Source organism: Diachasma alloeum, unplaced genomic scaffold, assembly GCF_001412515.2.
Source record: "Diachasma alloeum isolate Michigan unplaced genomic scaffold, Dall2.0 Dall_scaffold_00827, whole genome shotgun sequence".
NCBI lineage: Eukaryota > Metazoa > Arthropoda > Insecta > Hymenoptera > Braconidae > Diachasma > Diachasma alloeum.
In genome coordinates, this window is record NW_021680954.1 from 351,031 (window position 1) to 373,614 (window position 22,584).

The 22,584-nt window shown below is 34.9% G+C and overlaps 1 protein-coding gene across 1 annotated transcript; it reads left to right on the forward strand.

Annotated features, from left to right (window-relative positions):
• Positions 1-65: 65 nt before the first annotated feature.
• On the forward strand, positions 66-11,956 carry LOC107044841 (uncharacterized protein YdcI). The gene is made up of 4 exons (XM_015266885.2): positions 66-120; positions 2,797-4,226; positions 6,217-6,710; positions 8,482-11,956. Exons 2-4 carry the CDS (start codon positions 2,807-2,809, stop codon positions 9,238-9,240), a joined length of 2,673 nt encoding a protein of 890 aa, XP_015122371.1. The 5' UTR covers positions 66-120; positions 2,797-2,806; the 3' UTR covers positions 9,241-11,956.
• The last annotated feature ends 10,628 nt before the right edge of the window (positions 11,957-22,584 follow it).

The following is a 22,584-nucleotide window of genomic DNA, read 5'->3' on the forward strand; positions in this document are numbered from 1 at the left end:
ATCATGTGGACACAATCGCCGGTATGAAAACCCCCCATTATTATTGTTTTGTCTGGTCAGCTGCAAGTGGAGGGTACTGGATATCACGTGCGTGTCGAGTTGCTGGAACCGAGAGATAAGGTATCAATTGTTATGCTCATTCTTCGCCAGCCTCTCTCAGTTAGCTGCTGGTCCCTTGCATAAGCAGCCAATTCAGAACCAGATCCCTTCATTATTTTTCACGTTCACAGTGTGTGCTTTATACCCGATATTTTCCAAGTGTTACTTTGCCACAACTTCTATCCTGCTCCAAACGTCCACCAAATATTTCCATTCCCAATAACTTTCTCTTGAATACTTTATTACATTCTATTACTTCAATCCTTCAAAAGCAGAAGATCCAACGATCGTTTTATTATCTTTTTTATCGACATCCTGTGCAATCGTTTAATGGTCTCCTCGATACTTTCTCAACACCTGAATCACTCAGCAGAAGGTACCTCTCACCTCGAAAAGTCCTACCCTCAAGGGTCATCCCTCAACTAGACTGACCAATCACCCACCTTCGGCCTTTCGCCCTCACATGACACTAACTCCAAACTCCCTGTACCACAATTTGATTAGAATTCTTCTAACCCTCTTAAAATAGATTTTTAATTTGTGCATTTTTAATTATTTAATTGCTTCCCTCGTATAGAGGTTCGAAAAGTCCAAAGATAGCATATCGCATCCGGCTTTCCATGTAATTTGTACCTTAAAAGCATCTAAGGTTTGATCGAGTAAAATAGCCCGGGGATAATACAAAACCCTCTTAGAAGTAACTAGGAAGATATCCAAAGTGTACTAAACAGTACATTTTAGTCTTAAAATAAACTTTTCGAGTTATAGTTTGAGGGAAGTTTTTTCTGCAATTTGGTATTCAACATTTGCTGGCCGAATTCTTCGTTCCCTGTCCTGCGTATATATCAACCATATGCTTGAGAAGTTTTGGCCGTAAAAAAACCTGTATTATATTTTAGTACTTTGATCCTTCAAAATCCAAGTACCCAACGATCGTTTTATTATCCGTTTCGTCGAAATCCCTTGGAATTGTTTAATTGCCTCCTCGGTACTTGCCCAATACCTGAATCACTGAGCAGGAGTACTCTCTCTCATTTACCTCAGCAAGTCCTACCCTCAAGGGTCATCCCTCAACTAGACTGATCAATCACCCACTTTGGGCCTTTCTCCCTCCAGTCTTACTAGCCTCTACTATTCGTCCTCACAGGACACTAACTCCAAACTCTCTGTACCATAACGTGATCAGAATTCTTCTAACCCTCTTAAAAGTAGCCAGGAAGATATCCAAAGTGTATTGAAGGGTACTTGCATTTTAGACTTAAAATAAAGTTTTTGAATTATAGTTTGAGTGAAGTGTTTTTTTCAATCTGGAATCCAACATGGGCTCTCCCGATTCTTCCCTCCTTGTTCCGTGTATGTATTAACCATATCCTTAAATATTCCTAAGAGTCAACCAAGGGATGGAAAAATCTGAAGGATAGTTTGAGAGATTCGTTCATTTTTTGGGAAATAATTTCAAAAGGTTTTCAAAAATACGAGGTGGTTGGCAAAAGACACGTCTCCATCTCGTTTGGATACCCCCTCTGTTGCTGGAAGGGGTTTTTAAAAATAATTCTTAAAATTATTTATACTTTGCAGATCACCCTCAACTCGCTTCATCCGTTTTTCACAATAAGAATAATTTTTTAAAGGCTTCTTTGAGATTTCTCCATCCCCTTTTGGCTGAGAATTCATGGCGCAAAGTTTTCCCGCATTTCAGCACGCATGAAAAAATTTAATAGAAAAACCTATCGAATTAGTTAGAAAATTCTATTGAATTTCTATTAAACTTACTATTAGTTTTTGGCTGATTCTATTGACATGTTGAATAGAAAACATTCAATAGAAAAAGTCAACAGAATTCGATTTTTCTATATAACTTATTCTTTTCATATATTTTCTATAGAATTTGCTCGACTCAAATTTTCTAAGTTTTTTTCATTCTATTTTTATTTTCTTCTGATCAAGAAAATCAAACGAAAAAACTTAGAAAATTTGAGCCGAGGTAATTCTGTGGAAAATATCGCAATAGAATAAGTTATCGAGAAAAATTGAATTCTGTTGACTTTTTCTACTGAATATTTTCTATTGAACATTTCGATAGAATCGGCCAAAAACTCATAGAACAGTTCAATAGAAATTCAATAGAATTTTCTAACGAATTCGATAGGTTTTTCTATTAAATTTTTTCGTCCGTATTTTTTTACTCTCAAATCAGAAATAAATTCTCAATGGAAGTTGGTATGAATAAAAATATTCTGGTTGAGTTCGTGCTCAATTAGTAGTCTAGCATTATTAATAATAATTAATTCAGAAGTGGCGCAATAACTCAGAGTCTTATGAGAAAATGAATCTTTCGAGATTCGAGAAAAGATTAAAATGTAGAAAAACCTTAATAAATTAGAAAAAATACATAAAGATTTTATGCCTAATGCGAAAATTATCGTCAGTGTGAAGCTTTCGTGCTAAATAATTTATGTTTCTGGCTCCCCCAAATATACAGGATGCCCTAGACAAACGAGCAACTATTGTTTAAGAAAATAATTCTAAAGAATTTCACGGATTAATGTTTTTCCGACATTTTAAACTTATTTTTCCTCACTGCACTCAACGCCTTACGTGAAGTTTGGAAATACTACTTAAATCCCCAGTGCCTGTGTGATAGATTAGGCCACTATTATTCCTCGAAATATTCACAAGTTCCAATATCATCAACAGGGCAGGAAGGATGACTCGTCGTCGTAAGGACACGACCATCACCATATCAGACTCAGATGAAGAATCACTCCCAGTTCCAAAAGCACGAGCAAAAGCCAAGACAAAGCCAAAGATAATCAAGATCTCCGATTCAGAAGAGGAGCTAAAGCCCCTAAAAACCAGGATCAGAAAAAAAACTGTTAAAAAATCAGTGTCCGATGAAATCGAAGTTTCGAGCTCGAACGTAAAAAAACCTAGAAAAAGGAAGAGTGAGGAGCCAGCAGAGATGGGTGGCTTATTCAGTAAGAAACGAAAGACCAGAGAGTCGAAAGTAGCTCAAAGGGACCCAGTTTACGGTGCACTATCAACCGCCCCAACAAGAGCCATCTCCCCAACCCCAAGAGTCATCAGCCACCCCCAAGATTCCACCATCACCCCTAGAGTCGACATCGCCTCCCCGAAGCACGACACATACTGCGACTGGTCTGACGTCGACTACATCCAGGAGCACCATGGAATCACCAGAGCAGTAGCTGCGACCATCGTCCAACTATTCACAGCTGACAATACAGTGCCCTTCATAGCGAGATACCGAAGAGCAGCCACAGGTGGTCTAGACGCCGATCAGCTGAGGCTGATAAAGGAGAGCTTCGACAGAGTCAAGCAGATACAGCACAAGGCAAATACTGTGATAAAGGCGATCGAGAGGGTGAACAAGTGGACTCCACAGCTCCACAACACAGTGAAATCGTTGAAGTCCCTCAATGCATTGGAGCAAATTCACAGCCTCTACAAGACCACCAAGAAATCGTTAGCTGAACGTGCGAGGGACCTCGGTCTCGGCCCCACTGCTGAGTCTATCCTGCAGGGAAAACCCCTTCCCCATCTGCGGACATTCGTAAATCCTTCTAAAGACGGACTTCAGAATGAGGAACAGGTAAAGGAAGGTGTTGTCTGCATTATGGCTGATACAATAAGCAAGGACAAGAGTGTGTTCGACAAGATCAATGATCTGCGCGAGAAGATATCGATCCAGATACAGACGAAGAAGACAAAGACACCAGACGGAACTAGTGCCAAAAATGATGATAAGGACAAGTATGACATGTATTACGACTGGAGTTCGTCGGAGAAGAATATAAAACCTCACCAGATCCTGGCGCTCAACAGGGCAGAGGCCCAGAAGATCATCACGGTTAAGCTGATTGTACCAGACTTTTTTGAGACGTCTATCAAGAGGTATGTGATGGAGTTGTATGGGGTGGCGGCTAGAGCTTCGGGCTTTCACAATCAGCTGATCAATGAGGCCTTCAACCATGCCTACAAGAAGTCGATGAAGCCTTCGATGGTGAGGAGAGCGAGGACTGAGATGAATGAGAAGGCTGAGGAGGCTTCCATGGAGGTTTTCGCGACGAACGTTAAACAACTGCTGCTGGCGTCTCCGGTCAGGGGTATGTAGTGTTTTTTTACGAACTTTTTCGGTATATTTTATCCTCAAAAATATCAAAATCTTTCGCCAAAGGAGAGAATGTTAAATTGATGGTAGATTCATAAAAATAACAGGGATAGCCATATCCAGACAGTGTAATTACTGTTAATTATTAAGTAGTCAATTAGTTGATATCACTTTTACATTTTAATTATTGAAGTAATCATCAATTTAAATAGCCTAATTTTGAATTATTCATTAATCAGCAATTGAGTTAGGGAGATTGACGATTATTTGGATAATCGGAAAACCCTTATAAGAAATTTAGTACTATCTACTTAATAGAAAATGTATAGTTCCATGTTTTTGAATATTTAATTTACTATCAATTGGAAATTTGGATAATCAGTTATTTTACTACTGGCGAATGGGCGCTTCGCGCCCGTCGTTAGATTAATTTATACTGTTTTGTTTTAGTTTATTTTATTTCCATTTCCGTCTTCACAATTAGATTAATTTAATTTTATTCATTCTTATTCTTATTATATATACACATTTTTTTTCCTTAAGAACATGCGTTGAAGGTCGATTATATAGATCTGAAAACGAATAAGTAGTGCAAAAAAATTTTTTTTTATTGTTCGTTTGCCCGAAAGCACTTAAAATGCCAAAAACAGTCCAGGGCCTCCAATTTTTGAGCTACGAAGGATTTTTTTTCTCAAAATTTTCGGAAAAATATGTGGAATAACAATTACGAGCTATTTTTTTTTAATTCGCCTCTTACATGGCTAAATTTGCTTTTTTTGTATTTTCTCACACAAATAGTGAATTTTTTTATATGAAAAAAACCGAAATCAGCTGTGTAGGAGTCGAATTCCAAAAAACTGACTCGTAATTGTTGTTTCACACATTTTTCCGAAAATTTTGAAAAAAAAATCTTTTGTAACTCAAAAATTGGAGGCCCTGAACTGTCTTTAGCATTTTAAGCGTTTTCGGGCAAACGAACAATAAAAAAAAATTTCTTGCACTAATTATTCATTTTCAGACCTATATAATCGATCTTTATGAAAAGTCTCAATCCAATAACCCACGACTTTTAAAACTCACAGTAGTCTCCCCTTAATGCACCAGTTACAACATTGAATGAAAAAGGACTTATGTTAAACGTCAATAAAGTGTTGTTCTTGTGATCAAAGCAAACACAAAACAAAAGTCATTGGAAATCTCATTCGGGTAATAGAAAAATCTCTCTATGTATTCTGAAAATTTTTAAAATCGATTTTGTTTTCGAATAATAAAAGAATACCCATAAATTCGCTTTCTATCCTTGTCTTTCGATAGAATGAACAGAATAAATGACAAAATTGCGAATTGGAGACTAAAAATTTTATCGTATTATTATTATGTAATTTTTTAATTTCGATTAGTATATTTAAACTTTGATCAGTGTAAGTCGGTAATTCTTTTAATACTGAAGAATCGGAAGATTGATGGCCGTCCCTGCAGTGGACATGCTCATGTACAGACATGGTCTCCAAACTTCGTATTTTTACGTTTCTCACCCGGCGACAATTCTCACAAGTTTTTGTTGTCTCGGCGACATCATTTCCAATCGAAATTAGAAAATGTGAAAATTGGACGATTACAATGCTTCCATTCGGAAACAACACGACAGACTATCCGTACGTGTTTACAGCACGACGGTTCCGAGGCGAGAAATCCCGGAAAAAATAGACCACGGAAAGAATAGACTAAGGGAAATTTTTAAGTTGGATGGGTTTTAGCATATTTTGGGCATGTGGGCTATTTTTTCCTGGCCTATTTTTTCTGCCTACACGAGGCGACAGGGAACAGGCCCTTGCAGCATAGTCTCTTGACCTACGGTCACAAATAATAATATTTCCATGATTAAATACTCAATCATAAATTTTTGGATTCATTGTATTTATGCGGAAAAGTACATTCCTATAGTTCACTTGCGGGAAATTCAATTTAATTTTAAATTCCCACAGGTAAAGTGGTTCTCGGTATCGATCCGGGGTTCGCTCATGGATGCAAACTGGCTGTTATCTCTCAGCAGGGCGATGTTTTAGAGACAGCGACTATTCATCCACACAGGCAAGATGGGAGAGGACGTCAAGAAGCTGTGGATAAGCTGCATTCACTTGTTCGTAAGCATCAGTGTAATGTTGTTGCACTGGGTAATGCAACAGCTTGTCGCGAGACCGAGGTATTTCTCTCGGATATCATTAAGTCTGGAATATTTGCACCGCTTGATGTAACTTACACAATTGTGGACGAGGCTGGGGCTTCGGTGTACAGTTGTGGAGCGGAGGCTAAAGCGGAATTTCCAAAATTGGATTACAATGTCATCTCGGCGATATCAATAGCGAGACGGTTGCAGGATCCACTTGCTGAGCTTGTGAAGATTGAGCCGAAGCATCTTGGAGTGGGAATGTACCAGCATGATTTACCGGAGAAGCAGCTGATGAATAAATTGAATGAGGTGGGTATACGGGGGGCGGAATTTTCATTACTATTTCTCATTTAGAAGTTATCGAACCGTGGAGGAAAACAATTTCATAGAGAAATGCAACGCACTCGCTAGAGAATTTTAGCGGGTTGTTATTGAATGTCTGTTAGTTTGTCGCTGATTCTGTTGAACAATTGAACAGATTTTTTACGTGCTTTTTTTTCAATAGGAAATATTCAATGAATAGGATTTTATCTTTCTACGCAATTCATTCTGTTTAAATTATTTGTATAGACATTCTTCAGTTTGATTTTTATAATTATTTCTACTTGCATTTTTTAATGAGGGAAGAGAAACATGCAGAAGAAAACGTAGAGAATTTATGGCGACGAATTTCTATAAAAAATATCTCAATAGAGCAAGTTGTATCGAAAGATCAAAATCTATTCATTTTTACCGCACAATATTTTCTGTTGAACATCCATTTGAAAAAACGCGTAGAAAAGTTTTTCAATAAAATCGGTGAAAAATTTATGGATTTTTCAATAGAAGTGAAAGAGAATTGTCGAGTGAAAGCTCTAGATTCATTTATTAAAGTTTTTTCTATTCTGTTTAAATTATGTCTATACTAATTCTTCAGTGCAAATTTTCTAATTCTTTCTGTTTGAATTTTTTAATGAAAAAAAAATGCAGTAAAAAATGAGAATTTATGGCGAGGAATTTCTACAGAAAATATCTCAATAGAGTAAGTTGTATCGAAAGGTCGAAATCTATTCATTTTTACCGCACAATATTTTCTGTTGAACATCCATTTGAAAAAACGCGTAGGAAAGTTTTTCAATAAAATCAGTGAAAAATTTATGGATTTTTCAATAGAAGTGAAAGAGAATTGTCGAATGAAAGCTCTAGATTCTTTTGTTAAAGTTCTTTCTATTTTGGTTAAATTATTTCTGTATTAATTCTTCAGAGCAAATTTTCTAATTCTTTCTGCTTGAATTTTTTAATAGGGAAAAAAAGAAAAATGTAGTAAAAAACGTAGAGAATTTATGGTGAGGATTTTTCTATAGACAATATGTCAATAGAGTCAGTTGTAGTGGAAAATCAAAATCTGTTGATTTTTGCTACACAATATTTTTTATTCAATATTTCTATTTGAAAAAATGCGGAGAAAAGCTGCGAAATTTTTCCATAGAATCTATGAAAAATTCATAGATTTTTCAATATAAGTGAAATAGAATTGTCTAGCAAAACCTCTAGATTATTTTATGAAAGTTTTTCACACATGAAGTGACGAATAAATAATTCTTCTATCGTTTTAATGAAAGAATACAGCTATGTAGTGGTTGTATTTTTGAATTACCGAAGATGGCAAATACAGTAGTACTAAAAACACATTTAATATAAAATGTAGTAATTTGAAATGAATATTTGATGCAAATTTCGTGACATTTTTATTTCAAATCAAAGATCAGGACGATATTTTAAGAATAATTGAAAATCATGGAAGGAATGTGAATCATCGCAACAATCAGAGAATTTTACAGCAATATTTGAAACATAACAGGCAACATAGGCATCATTGAAATATTTATAACTGTTTATTATCTCTAAGTGAAATATTTGAGCCATATAATAAATTCAAAATTATGATTTCCGCTTGCATTACATTCTAAAGAATTATTCGAAATAATATCTCTATCTGATTTCCATGAAATACTTCCCAGCTGCGGTATCACTTAAGAAACAATTCTTCTATTCTTCCCCCATGAGTACACTTAACGTCATTTCCATATTTGTTTGCCAGGTTGTTATGGAAGCTGCGAGTTTCGTCGGAGTTGATGTTAATACAGCTTCCCAGTGTTTACTGAGACGAGTGGCTGGCTTGTCGGAGACAAAAGCAGCGAATATAATTGAATGGAGGAGGGAGAATGGACCCTTTGTCAATCGTAATCAGTTGATGAAAGTCAAAGGTATTGGGGCCAAAACTTTTGAACAGTGCGCCGGATTTATCAGAATTCAGCCAGAAACTGCGGTGTTAAAATCGCCAGGTCGTGCTAAGAAGACTGGATTGAATTACTTGGATCAGACGTGGATCCATCCTGAATCCTACTCTGTTGCGCTTTCTCTGATAGATGATTCTGGACTCGATTGCAAGGATATTGGCACCAGACCATTTATCTCGGCCATCAAGGTTTATGCCACTCGAGGATATGGGGCTCTGACAAAAGTACTGAAAACTGATGAAACGACGTTGCAGATTATTATCAAGGGACTCACCATGGCCAAGGATGAGGACATCAGAACTCAGAATAATGTGCCATTGTTCAGGAAGAGTCTGCGGAGCATTGACGATCTCGTTATTGGATCATTACTGAGTGGGGAAATCAGGAATGTCACGCATTTCGGGGCTTTTGTCGATATTGGAGTGGGTAAAGATGGCCTTATACATGTGAGTCAATCAAAGGGGGAAACGTTGAAGATTGGCCAACGAGTTGATGTTAAAGTACAGAATATTGAGAAGGAGCGCGGTCGTATTGGATTGATTTTAATCACTAGTTATTAATGATTAAAACATTGGTTTACTTTTGTTATTGTGATTGGAGTCCAATTGTTTTTCTCATATGATTATTCATGTATTCAAACATTGTGTAGAATTTAAAAATCAAAATCCTTGGATCACACTAAAAATTGATTAAATGATGAATGATTGTCGACTCGATTGCAAGGATATTGGGACCAGAGCGTTTAGTTTCACCATCAAAGTTTATGCCACTTGAGGATATGGGGTTCTGATGAAAGATTTGAAAAGGATGAGACGACGTAGCAGATTATTATCAGGGGACTAACCATGGCCACGAATGAGAACATTACTTATGAGAATTTAGAAATGTCACGAATTTCGGGGCTTTCCTCGATATTGGAGTGGGTAAAGATGGCCTTATACATGTGAGTCAATCAAAGGGGGAAACGTTGAAGATTGGCCAACGAGTTGATGTTAAAGTACAGAATATTGTGAAGGAGCGCGGTCGCATTGGATTGATTTTAATCATTAGTTATTAATGATTAAAAACATTGGTTTACTTTTTTTTATTATGATTGGAGTCCAATTGTTTTCCTGATGTGATTATTCAGTTATTCAAACATTGTGTGGAATTTAAAAATCAAAATCCTTGGATCACACTAAAAAATTGATTAAATGATAAATAATTGTGGACTCGATTGCAAGGATATTGGGACCAGAGCGTTTAGTTTCGCCATCAAAGTTTATGCCACTTGAGGATATGGGGTTCTGATGAGAGAATTGAAAAGGATGGGACGACGTAGCAGATTATTATCAGGGGACTAACCATGGTCAGGGATGAGGATATCAGAACTCAAAATAATGTGCCATTGGTTAGGAAAAGTTTGACAAGCATTGATTCTGGTTATTGGATTATTATTGAGTGGGAAAGTCAGGACTGGGTACAGAGGCCTTACACATGTGAGTCAATTGAAGGGAGAAACTTTGAAGATTGGCCAACGAGTTGATGTTAAAGTACAGAATATTGTGAAGGAGCGCGGTCGCATTGGATTGATTTTAATCACTAGTTATTAATGATTTTTTAAAATTCTGATTGGAGTCCAATTTTTTCCTTATGTAATTATTCATGTAGTCACATTGTGTGGAATTTAAAAATCAAAATCCTTGGATCATACTAAAAAATGGATTACATGATAAATTATTGTGGGCTCGTTTGTAAGGATATTAACCGTTTAAAGGACCAGACCGTTTATCGCTGCCATCAAAGTTTATGCCACTCGAGGATATGGGGTTCTGATGAAAGAATTGAAAACCGATGAGACGACGTTACAGATTATTATCAGGAGTAACCATAGCCAAGATGAAAACATCAGAACTCAGAATAATGTACCATTGTTCAGGAATTCGTCAGGCTATTGGGTCATTACTGAGTGGGGAAGTCAGGAATGTCACGCATTTCGGGGCTTTGGTCGATATTTAAATGGATAAAGAGGCTTTATACATGTGAGTAAATCAAAGGGCAAAACTTTGAAGATTGGACGTCGAATTGACGTTAAAATACAGAATATTAGGGAGCAGCGAGGTCACATTGAATTGATTTCAATCAAGAGTTTTTAACGACTCGAGTTGTTAATATTTTTTTTTCTCTTCTTTAAAATACAATAAAGGGGTAATTGTAGTCAATTTTTTTCTCATGATATTATTTCTGTATTTATTTTTGATTGTAAGGAACAACTATTCAATAGCTTGCTATTGATCACGAAGTAGAGCACGAGTTGATTCACTTGATGTGGACCACCAGGTGCACGTGTATGCCCTAAGTGCTCTGAATTGTTATCGAGTGACCTTTCAACTTCACGTCACGCTGGTTTCATTCAAAATCCACTCCATAAATCTTTATTGCAAGGATATTTTATCCTATCAGAATATGGGTGTTTTCGCCAACTATTGGTATGGTTTTGGATCTTCAAGAATTTAATTTCGTTGAGGCTTCTTATATGGCTTTCTTATCATTCAAAAGGTCTCAACAATATTTTTCCTATTTTTTTCAAATTTCAGTAGGAAACATTTTCCCAATTACTGATTTTAAAATTTTTTCATTCCAAAATTCATTATTCAAGGTTCATAAATGATTGATAAATAATTAACTTTGAAATAAAAAAATTTAAAAAAATTGAAAAAATTTTTTTTGGATAGAACGAATCCTAGTTCCAGTCTAATTTTTTAATATGTTTCGTAAAAATAGTCACTTTGGATAGAGAAATAAAAAAATCTAAAATCGAGGTGGGGGTTGGTGGTACCACACACAATTTTCTACTTTTTTGGTAATTTTGAAGCATTTCCGACGACGTGAGCTAATTGGCACCATGCTCAATCGAAAGACCGGAAAATTTCTTTCGGAAATCCTTACTGAAAGCCTGAAAAAAAGGGACATGTACTGCAACGCAAAATTTCGTCAAAAACTCACGAAACTCAAGAATTAACGTTGTGGGTGTAATAAAATTTGCAAAAAAATGAAAATTTTTTTTAGGCCTTTTGAATAATACGAAAGCCACATAAGCCTCAACAAAATTAAATTTTTGAAGGTACAAAACTATACCAATAATTGTCCAATCAGTATTTGTATCGAGACCTCCGAAAAACCCCCGAAAAACTATTTTTAATTACTTTTTTATTGGTGTATGCCGCTTGTATTCCACCACATCTATCTGTTGTAAAATTGTAAAACTGAGAAATAAAGACGGAATATTTTCCACAATAGCTTGCCTGATAATTCAGATGAATCCTATGAATTCCCTAGACACGGGTGGTAAAAGTCTCCGACAACGGTAAAGTCAGCAGGGTTGGCGTCGCGACGTCGCGACGCGCCCATTTCCTTCATCGACGTAATCTGAACGTTGAAAAGTACCTCGTCTTTCGAACACTCCGGAAACAAACTCTAATACGAGCTCTATCGGGGGAAAATAATGTTCAATCTTCTGGAATGGCCTAGGCTGTAATATCCATTTCAATCGATCAATCATTTTTGAAATTGCCTCCGTAAATGGTACGACTCACCGGCAATTTTGAGCTCCTATTATATGGCTGTAAATAAAAACATTCTCTATAAGAGACATCGGCGGTTTTCAAATTCAGAATAGCCGGTGAAGAGGATTTAGAAAGTCAAACTGCATCGGCAAGGGGCGAATCGATAAAGTTTATTGATCACTTTCGCGAAACGTGGATGCGAGGGCAGACACTTTCAAGAGAGCCAGGCATTTTTACATAGACCCGTTTAAGAGGATTACGGGGAACGACTGAGAATTTCGCAGAAAGGCAATAAACACTGGCACGGTTTGTAAGTTGGATATTGACTGGTGGATGTTACTTGTTCCAACGGAAGGCGGAAATTTTTCACACTGAGAATTTTATTCTCAAGGATGACGAATGGGGGCATTCAAATATTATGTGACATGGTGAGGGGGTGGGGCTGTAGTTTTTGACGTTTTGAGGAAAATTGAAAATCGAGGGAATTCTATAGGAAATATGCCAAAAGGATTAATTGTTTAGAAAATTAAAAATCTAGTGATTAAATCTGTAAAATATTTTTTATTGAACATTTATACTGAAAAAACCATTGAAATGCTGTTGAATTTTCAAATGAAATCGGCGAAATACATTCCAGAATTTTTTTACGAATGCGTTGGGTCTATGAAATTTTGTTGTGGGTGTGTGGGGGTTTCAATTAATTTTTCTTGTTTTGAAAAATGATTTTTTTACGTAACGACAAGATAAGGATTTTTCAAAACAAGGAAAAATGTTCCTGAATCGAAAACATAATAATTTTAAAACTGATAAAATATAATAATTCTAAAACTGAAAAATCAATTATTTGAAATAATAATAATTCTTTTCCGTAAAATATAATAATATTTTTATTTAATCTCAAAAAAAATCTGTAGAAAATATATCTGAAGAATAAGTTGTATAGAAAATTCGAATTCTATTGAAAACTTGAAAAATCTGTGATTTGAATCTCAAAGACAGCCAAATTGTTTCAATAATATAATTATGAGAAATCACAATTAATTATAACACCATACGATTATTTTCATCGTTTCCTCGTTGTTCATATCGTGGCGTGGGCGCTCCTTAGAAAATTATGAGTGATGAAATTAGTAGAGGCAGAACATTCATGATATAAATATCCAAGAATTGAAAATGATGTATTCTTTGGCGACCAATTTACTGCTCAGGATAACATAATGGAAAAATGGCCATTTGTGAGATCGACATGCAGAATTTCGATCCAAAACAGATTAAGAGTGAATAGTCCATTCTTCAAGCTTATAACATTCATCAGATATGATCAAAAATCCATCAAATATTATGAGTAATTGCATGAAGAAGCTCGACACGATAACTTACTCGTACGAAAAAATTTAATGGAAAAACCTAGCGAATTCGCTAGACAATTCTAGTAGAATTCTCTTCTAACTTTCTATTAGTTTTTGACCGATTCTATTGAAATATTCTACAGAAAAAGTCAATAGAATTCGATTTCTCTATACAACTCATTCTATTGAGGTATTTTCTATAGAATTTCCTCAGCTCAAATTTTCCAAGTTTTTGTCATTCTATTTTTCTTTTTTTTCTTCACGAAAATCAAACAAAAAGATTCTATAGAAAAGATATCTAAATAGAATAATTTGTATAGAAAAATCGAATTCTATTGACTGTTGAACATTTCAATAGAATCATCCAAAACGTAATAGAAATTTCAATAGAAATCCAACTGAAATCGCGAATTCGCTAGGTTTTTCTATTAAATTTCTTCATACCCATAAACATCGTAAAGTTCCACAAGTTTCGATCCAATTCCTGCGAATTGTATTACTCCTCACAACAGAAAAACGATTGAATTCACCTGAATTAACCATTTCCGCAATAAAATAAATCAATCGATCTGTTCCCTGAACAGGTTTTACTCAATAAAAGCATATGTTTCTCAGAGTATAAAATAAAAGGATGCAGAACACTTTTCACTTTTCGACCGAAACGAATTTCCATCCTCATTTCTCTCCCTACTACTTAGGTGCATCGCACAGTCGAGTATATGGGGTCGTTTACCTTAGTTGTGTATATGTTGGGGAGATATATAACGAGGGAGTAATTAAAACGGGTCAAGGGTCAGGGCTGATACATTACCGCGTCGTTGACTGCTGGGGCCAGCAGAGCACGGTGGAAAGATAGTATGTGTTGACCCAGGCTTAACACTATTTGTTAATTCATATGTACTCGTATATTATCCGGCTTAATTGTAACATGATGTCCACTTAAGCAAATAGAAACAGTAATTCCATTCATCCTTTCAATTGACGACTCATTACCAATACATGAACTTGAAATATCTTCGGTTCTCCAGGAATATCACTTGTTTCATATTCCGAGATGATATTAAATTACACGATTTATCTCTGAACGAGATCATAACGCATCACATACCACAGACATATTCAATTTCCCGTTGCTTATGACAAGGCACGGACTCTCTAGGTACAGTTAAACCAGCGGAGTATGCAGAGACTTTTATCAAAGAACTAAATGGAGAGATACGAGAAAATGGAGTGAGAGAAAAATTTTTTTTTGCAAAGGGGATTCACCAACTCACCATTTGGCGAGGCAGTTGCAATTGCAGGACAAGCCCATGATTTACCTTGCATACATGCAAGCCAGGGCCAATCCTCTGCATGGAGCGATCGATATTTAAATAGTGGGCATAGTTGTGTATCCACCGTGTGGATTTGGAGAGCGTACAATGGAATAAAAGGAAACCATGAATACAGGTATATAGGTTGTTGCAAATTTCGACCGGGACAATCTCGTGTAAATCTGGAGCGGGGAAATAGATGTCTACCTGAATCGATGGGTCGATATCAGGGTGGGGGAATATTATTTGGGTTACTAATTACATGTTTCATGATTATTTGGTGTTTTGTAATCGTTAAACTGGTAGTTTAGTTGGGAAGAAGGCGAATTGAAACAGTTTTTATTTTTTATTTATGAGATGCGAAGAGTGCGAGTATTTCGAACATTTTTTTCATTTCGATGGAATATTCGAACCGAGTAATCATCAGTAATCTTTCGATATCAATAGTATTCAATAAATAATTGTGAAAAAATTAGAAAAATGAACGAAGTTAAGGATATTCAAGTACTTTTTTCTTTGGAGAAATGCTTTTATACTTTTGTAGTGGAACATCAAAGCTTTCATTTCAACTTCATTTGACCCTAAGTTTCCGTACATTTTACAATGATTTTATTATGTAAAATTAGCAGGTCTGAATTTGAATGTCGATATTGAACGGTTAAGAAAGATTTTTTAAACCTGCAAAAAATTGTCAAGTTTTTTGGAGAAAGATTGATGAAATAATTAAAAAATTGCAATTTTATTTTACAAATTTATTCATATTCACAATTTTACCAGAAATCGATACCATACCTACACAAATGGGAAATTGTTTTTATATTTATATATTATAGTTTGTTTGCTAATTAGTAATATGCTACCGAATGGTCATTTTACACATCATCTGCAAAAACTCTAAATTTACACAAATCATTACAAAAATCAAAACAATAATCACAGTTATCGCCTTTATCTTCAAACTCGGCCGAAGAGACATTCAAAGAGTTTTTTTAATTAAGCCATCATTCAATGAATTCAGAATATTTTTTTTTAGATATCGTAGGAAAACCGACTTGAAAAAAATGAAAAATATAATATATGGATTAAATTTTAATTAATGTCAATGGGTAGGACTGAACAATACCGATATTTGGACAAGAAAAAATTCAATTCCATCGATTTATTAGCGAACACATACGGACAGGGCCTAAACATTCCATATACGGAATTTTTTGATCATAATAGGTTGATATAACACAAAAAATCCGAAAGTTAAATTTGAAAGATTACAATGCTTCCATTCGTAAGCAAAAAATAAGGTTTCCGAAAGTTTCCACAATTTGTACTATTTATTCATAAAAAAAGAATGTTAAAAAAATAACTGTTCTGTGCAAAATGTAAGTTGACTGACGCTGAATATCCATCGTTTTTTTTCAAATTTTTCTTAGGCAGTTTAAATGACAAATTTGATGATTGAAAATGGCTGAATCTATAGTGTGGTCTGTTCTAAACTGCAAAAAATACTTGGATTTCCCTAATAGCGATATATTCGACGTAAAAATTAAAATTGCTATTTGACAAATCCTTTTGAATATTTGAATATCTACATGGAATGAAGTAGTAAAATAAAATGTGTAAATCTGTTCCCTCTGTTTTCATAGAATGAAACAGCAGATATCGATTTTATTCCAATTTTAGAAACCAAGACAAGAACTTCAGTTAATTGGTAGAAAATAGATGAGTTTCCAAAAACGTCTTATAATTCCATGAAGTCTTAACGAGATTAATATCTTGTCGTAGTGCTGCCGTCATGAAGTGAAATTTAGGATAGTCACTAAGTAGTGACTGTCCTAAATATTTAATACCTGTTCTGGAAGCAAAAACGACTGAATATTATTCACTAGTCCAACCTAATGAACTGGGAATAATTATTTCAAACAATGCTCCCAGAACCTATTTGAAATATTGCTTCTATCTGATTTTCGCGGAACAATTCCCAACTCTGGTCGATATAATTCACCCATATCACAACTCTCAAAAAGAATTCCCGAAGTTTCGTAATAAACTCGCTTATCAATCCAACAGGGGCATAAATTAATCCACTATCATAAACAAATTTCCCTCTCGATGCAGCCCGACGTAAATTACATCCCGTGATGAATGTTCAATCCGTTCAAATAATGCTGATTTGCATGAAAAAAAAAATTTCATGATGTCTTAATGAGATTAATGTCTTGTCATAGAACTGCCGCCATAAATGACTAGTGACTATCCTAAATATTTAATATCAGTTCTGGAAGCAAAAACGACTGAATATTATTCACTAGTCCAACCTAATGAACTGGGAATAATTATTTCAAACAATGCTCCCAGAACCTATTTGAAATATTGCTTCTATCTGATTTTCGCGGAACAATTCCCAACTCTGGTCGATATAATTCACCCATATCACAACTCTCAAAAAGAATTCCCGAAGTTTCGTAATAAACTCGCTTATCAATCCAACAGGGGCATAAATTAATCCACTATCATAAACAAATTTCCCTCTCGATGCAGCCCGACGTAAATTACATCCCGTGATGAATGTTCAATCCGTTCAAATAATGCTGATTTGCATGAAAAAAAAAATTTCATGATGTCTTAATGAGATTAATGTCTTGTCATAGAACTGCCGCCATAAATGACTAGTGACTATCCTAAATATTTAATATCAGTTCTGGAAGCAAAAACGACTGAATATTATTCACTAGTCCAACCTAATGAACTGGGAATAATTATTTCAAACAATGCTCCCAGAACCTATTTGAAATATTGCTTCTATCTGATTTTCGCGGAACAATTCCCAACTCTGGTCGATATAATTCACCCATATCACAACTCTCAAAAAGAATTCCCGAAGTTTCGTAATAAATTCGCTTATCAATCCAACAGGGGCATAAATTAATTCACTATCATAAACAAATTTCTCTCTCGATGCAGCCCGACGTAAATTACATCCCGTGATGAATGTTCAATGCAGTCAAATAATGCTAATTTGCACGAAAAAGTGCAGTGGAAGTTGAAGCAAAGTTCAGAAGTAATTTCACCTTACTGGAGAATCCGCGAAGGAAAACGTCACGTTATGTAACGGACGCGCAAAAGGCATCGAGATATTGGATGAGTACGGGAGGAAAGTTCTATAGACGTCAGCCCAGTTTTAGTCTCGTGAATAGATTGGCTTCCTGGTGGATCATTGACCCTTACACTGTGCGCAAGTGAGAGAGCGAATCGCCATCAGATTGCCCGGATGAGAACTCGTCCGAAGGACGCCAGACTGTCCCGCGGAGGCAAGGGAAAAATAAGGTAATAAGTCTTGGATGGTGCTAACCATGTAAAGATATGTTTCCGGTCCAAATAAATCAGGATGACTTTGACAATTAATTATGCTGATTTTTTTCATTTTTTGAGTTCAACACCGGTCATGTCTCCGTCGAGAACCCTGCAAAGATTTTTTTTCAGTAATTAAGAGCAATGTTTCTACAAACGGCAGCACTGTTTTCATTTTAGAAGAATAAAAAACACATTCAATTAAAATTAACATTTACGAATGATTCTTCCTGTTTGAAATTTTAGAACAGATGACAAAATTTGATGAAAAGTTTGGCTGAATTTTCCGGATAGACCTTGAATTCGATTTAAGGGAAAAAAGTCAATGAAATTTTAAGTTTCTCTGAAAATTTGAGTAGAGTCCCAATTTTTTAGCCGCAGGAAGATGGAAATTCCACAATTTACATGAGTTTTCAAGTAAAAGTGAATATTCACTGTCCAATTCTCTTGAATTTTTAGGAAATTCCGGAAAAAATTCTTAGAATTTCAGGAATTTTTGAAGGAATTCTCTGAAAATTCAGGGGAATCTGGAATTCATGGAGAGATTTTTCTGGATTTTTATGACTTTCCATTAATTTTTTCGCAATAATTAAAGTAATATTTACGGTCTCACGGATTTTTCCATGAAATTATGAAGTTTCAATGACAAAATTCCTTGAACTTTCAGTGGACACGTTACTTGTTAGAAATTTCCAATACCCTTTCCGGAAAATTCAGTGGAAAATTTTTAACAGCGTACTTTGGCTATTTATTCTTTAGTGAAGTGCTTTCCAACTTTTGTAGTTGAACATCAGAGCTTTCATTTGATTTCTATTTGATCCTAAGTTTCAGACATTTTACAATGATTTTATTATTTAAACTTTCTAGGTCTGAATTTTAATCTTGATATTGAACCGTTAGAAAACATTTAAAAATCTGCGAAAAAAATTAACAAGTTTACTTTTGGAGTAAAATTGATGAAATAATTAAAAAATTGCAATTTTTGAAAATCAGGACCATTTTCTATGAATAATTTATAAACTTATAAATAAACTTTATAAACTTATAAAGAATTTATAAATTTATTTCTATTCAGAATTTTACCTTTAAACCTTAGTTTACCTTTAAACCTTATTTTAAATAAGATTTCCGAAAGGTTAAAGAATTTCAATTATTTATTTGTAAACACCGGATATTAAAAACAACAATAATTCTGTCCAAAATATAATTTGAATAACGCTAAATATTCATGATTTTTTTTCAAAATTTGTTTACGCAATTTCATTGACAAATTTGATAATTGAAAATGGTTGAATCTATAGTGTTGTCCGTACAAAACTGTAAAAGACACTTGGATATCATTATCTTATATTATAAAAAAAATGCTGCATGAGAAGAGGCATCGTATGGAAGATTCCCGTAGAGCGAAATGAGCACCCATATAAATATACGAGATGTTTCCAAAAGGTATGAATTCCGGTCACGATTTTGACATCGAACTCATGGAAATTTAGTTTCACCATTTTCCCGTCCCAACCTTGGGGGATTTTTCTCCTCAGGGAAAGTATTTATCGTAGCTGTATATATATATGAAGCAACCCGGCCAACTGCTTTCTGTTGTCTTATAATTATTTAAATCAAGCATATAACTTTAGATTATCCGGATGATCGGATTTACGGGATGACTTATGCGCATTATTCATTGGCCGAGATATTGCAGTCATTTTCAGCGGTTTGTCATTTATAATAGGTATTATTACCGAAGATTGGTGGATATTACGATAAATATGTACAATAATTGCCGACTAAGTCGCTACAAGGCTATTCGAGTCGTATATTCCCGAACTTTCAGTCCCGCACTTTGTAAATTTATGTCCTTTTTTCTGCCACCTCGAGACAAAATTATCCACACATGTCCATTACACTGGATGCTACTGTCTAGACCGTGGGAGACGAGTGACAAAACTTCATATAAAATAAAAAATTCTGAACGCGTGGTAGCGCGTATCCATGCAGCACAGGTCGATCGAAGGGTGAAAACTTTATAGGGAAAAAATAGACGCGTAGGGCGTGATGAATTTCCGCGAGAGTAGCCTCTGCGACAGAGTTCATTTTGGCGAAAGTAACAGATTTGAAATAATTTTATGGATTCATCCAGTCGATTCATGACTGTGGTGACCTTCGCACGTGACCAACAGGAAGTTATGTGAGAGTAATTATTTTGTTTTCGAGCGGAAGCATTGCATTCGTCGAATCCGAAATTTCAATTTTTTGTGGCAAATTAGTATATTACGCACGAGTTTCGTATACTATTTTATGTCATATGTTCTACCGAGCGAAGCGAGGTTAGAATCGCGTGATTCTGGGCACCTATGACATAAATGTTATTTTTAGACCATGTCCGGATGTATGTACACTGAGAAAAAAAAATTCTAAGAAATAGAAATTCTATAATTGATCCAAATCGTTCATCGATTGAATAGTCGCAAAAGAAAATACTATTGTAGGACACAAATATCGATTTGAACTAAACCAAAATTGGATTGTATGAAATCGATTTTGTTATAGTATTACGGAATTACGGAAAAGATACCTAATTTTTATTGAATATTTCTCTCCGTGTGCGATAACTTAAGTAATTTAGATTTTTTTCCGGAAATTCATACGGACTAACTTTTGGGTGGTATTGTCTTGGAATATACCGTAAGATATTCTTTCCAATGCTATCTTGACCGAATTTGATTGTGAGATTGATTGCATCACTTGTTGTTGAAACATTATGTTGAAGAACAACGATTTTAACTATTTTATTATTTTAACTTATGAACTATTCAAAATTTAACTTCATTTAAAATTTATGATTCTGCCAATGTCTGCATCAATACTATTTACAAAGTCCATTAAATTAGCAATTGACATAATTATAAATAGCATTTTTCTGAGTCAAACGATGTAAATACAATTTTATTTACAATAAAAAATCGTCATAAATATTTCACTTCGTTACCCACCTCATTGAATAAAACGACGATATAGAGGAATTCAAAACACAAAACGATATTCTTCCATTATTCAATGACAGATATCGCTACAAGAAATATACTACCATACATGTCCTTATATTCCCAGATGACACGTGCACGTTATACCTCAGGTGTAGTCACACTCGCAGCAATTGAAATGCCGGATACAGTGCCAGGATGGAACTCAATATTCTTATGCTCCACTGGAATATAATTTACTACCAACATAACACAACTCCTGCAGCCGGAGAAATATGTGTCTCCGTAGAAGATACATTGGCGGAGATTTGCCTAATTATATAAATTCAAATTAAGTTCTTACGATGACACTCTTCATATCCTGAGCCCCAATTCCTTACCCATCCATCATTTCAATCCCTGCGAATATTAATTCGCTTAATTATAGCCCGTCTCCGGGAGCTGTCCTGACGTGAAACGGTGAGACGTGCAAACATGATGGACGTTCAAGGATATCTAACTACTTTGGCAATTTTTCCTCCATTGAGATACTCTTCAACATTTTCACTCCAACATCGGAGCTTTCATTGGAGCCCCATTTGTCCCTAAGTTTCCAGACATTTTACTATGATTTTATTATTTAAACTTTGCAGGTCTGAAGTCGCATCTCGATACGGAATCGTTAGAAAATATTTTAAAAATCTGAAAAAAAAAGTTTATTCTTAGAAGAAGAGTGATGAAATCATTAAAAAATTGCAATTTTTGAAAATTACGAGTATTTTCTATGAATAATTTATAAACAAGAAATTTTCCACCACAAAAATCATTTGTTCGGAATCGCAACAAATTTATTCATATTCAGAATTTTACCAGAAATCAATTTCATACCTTAAAAAATAAGGTTTCCGAATGTTTAAACAATTTCAATTATTTATCTTTATAAGCAACAAATGTTTTAAAAAATAATGCCTCTGCGCAAAACGTAGTTCTAATGACGCTGAGCATTCATGATTTTTTTCAAATTTTTGTCACGAAATTTAATCGACAAATTTGATGATTGAAAATGGTAGAATCAATTCGATTCATTTATTGCTGATTATTAGGAACAACTTTGTTCCAGTTTACATATAGATAAAGAAATAACAATGCAGTTACATAAAAAGATAGTTAAATACATTAATGTCAAAAATATAACTGTAAAACAGTCGGTCCTTAATTAACTAGAGTGAAAATCAATACGGGCAGCTCGCGTGAAAAATAAATAAAATGGATAGTGAAAAGTATGAAAAAGCGGCCCAGAGAAAATGTCGAGGTCGATAAGAAGTCAAGTGGATGCGTTAAAAAGCTAATTGGAAAACTAAGCTCAAGCTGAACAAGACTTACGCGAAGCAA

Excerpts from the sequence above, each read along its gene's own strand:
- LOC107044841 (XM_015266885.2), top strand. The coding sequence starts at position 2,807 with ATGACTCGTCGTCGTAAGGACACGACCATCACCATATCAGACTCAGAT. Across the intron at positions 4,227-6,216 it reads GCTGGCGTCTCCGGTCAGGG|GTAAAGTGGTTCTCGGTATC; the intron begins GTATGTAGTGTT and ends AAATTCCCACAG. Across the intron at positions 6,711-8,481 it reads TGATGAATAAATTGAATGAG|GTTGTTATGGAAGCTGCGAG; the intron begins GTGGGTATACGG and ends TTTGTTTGCCAG.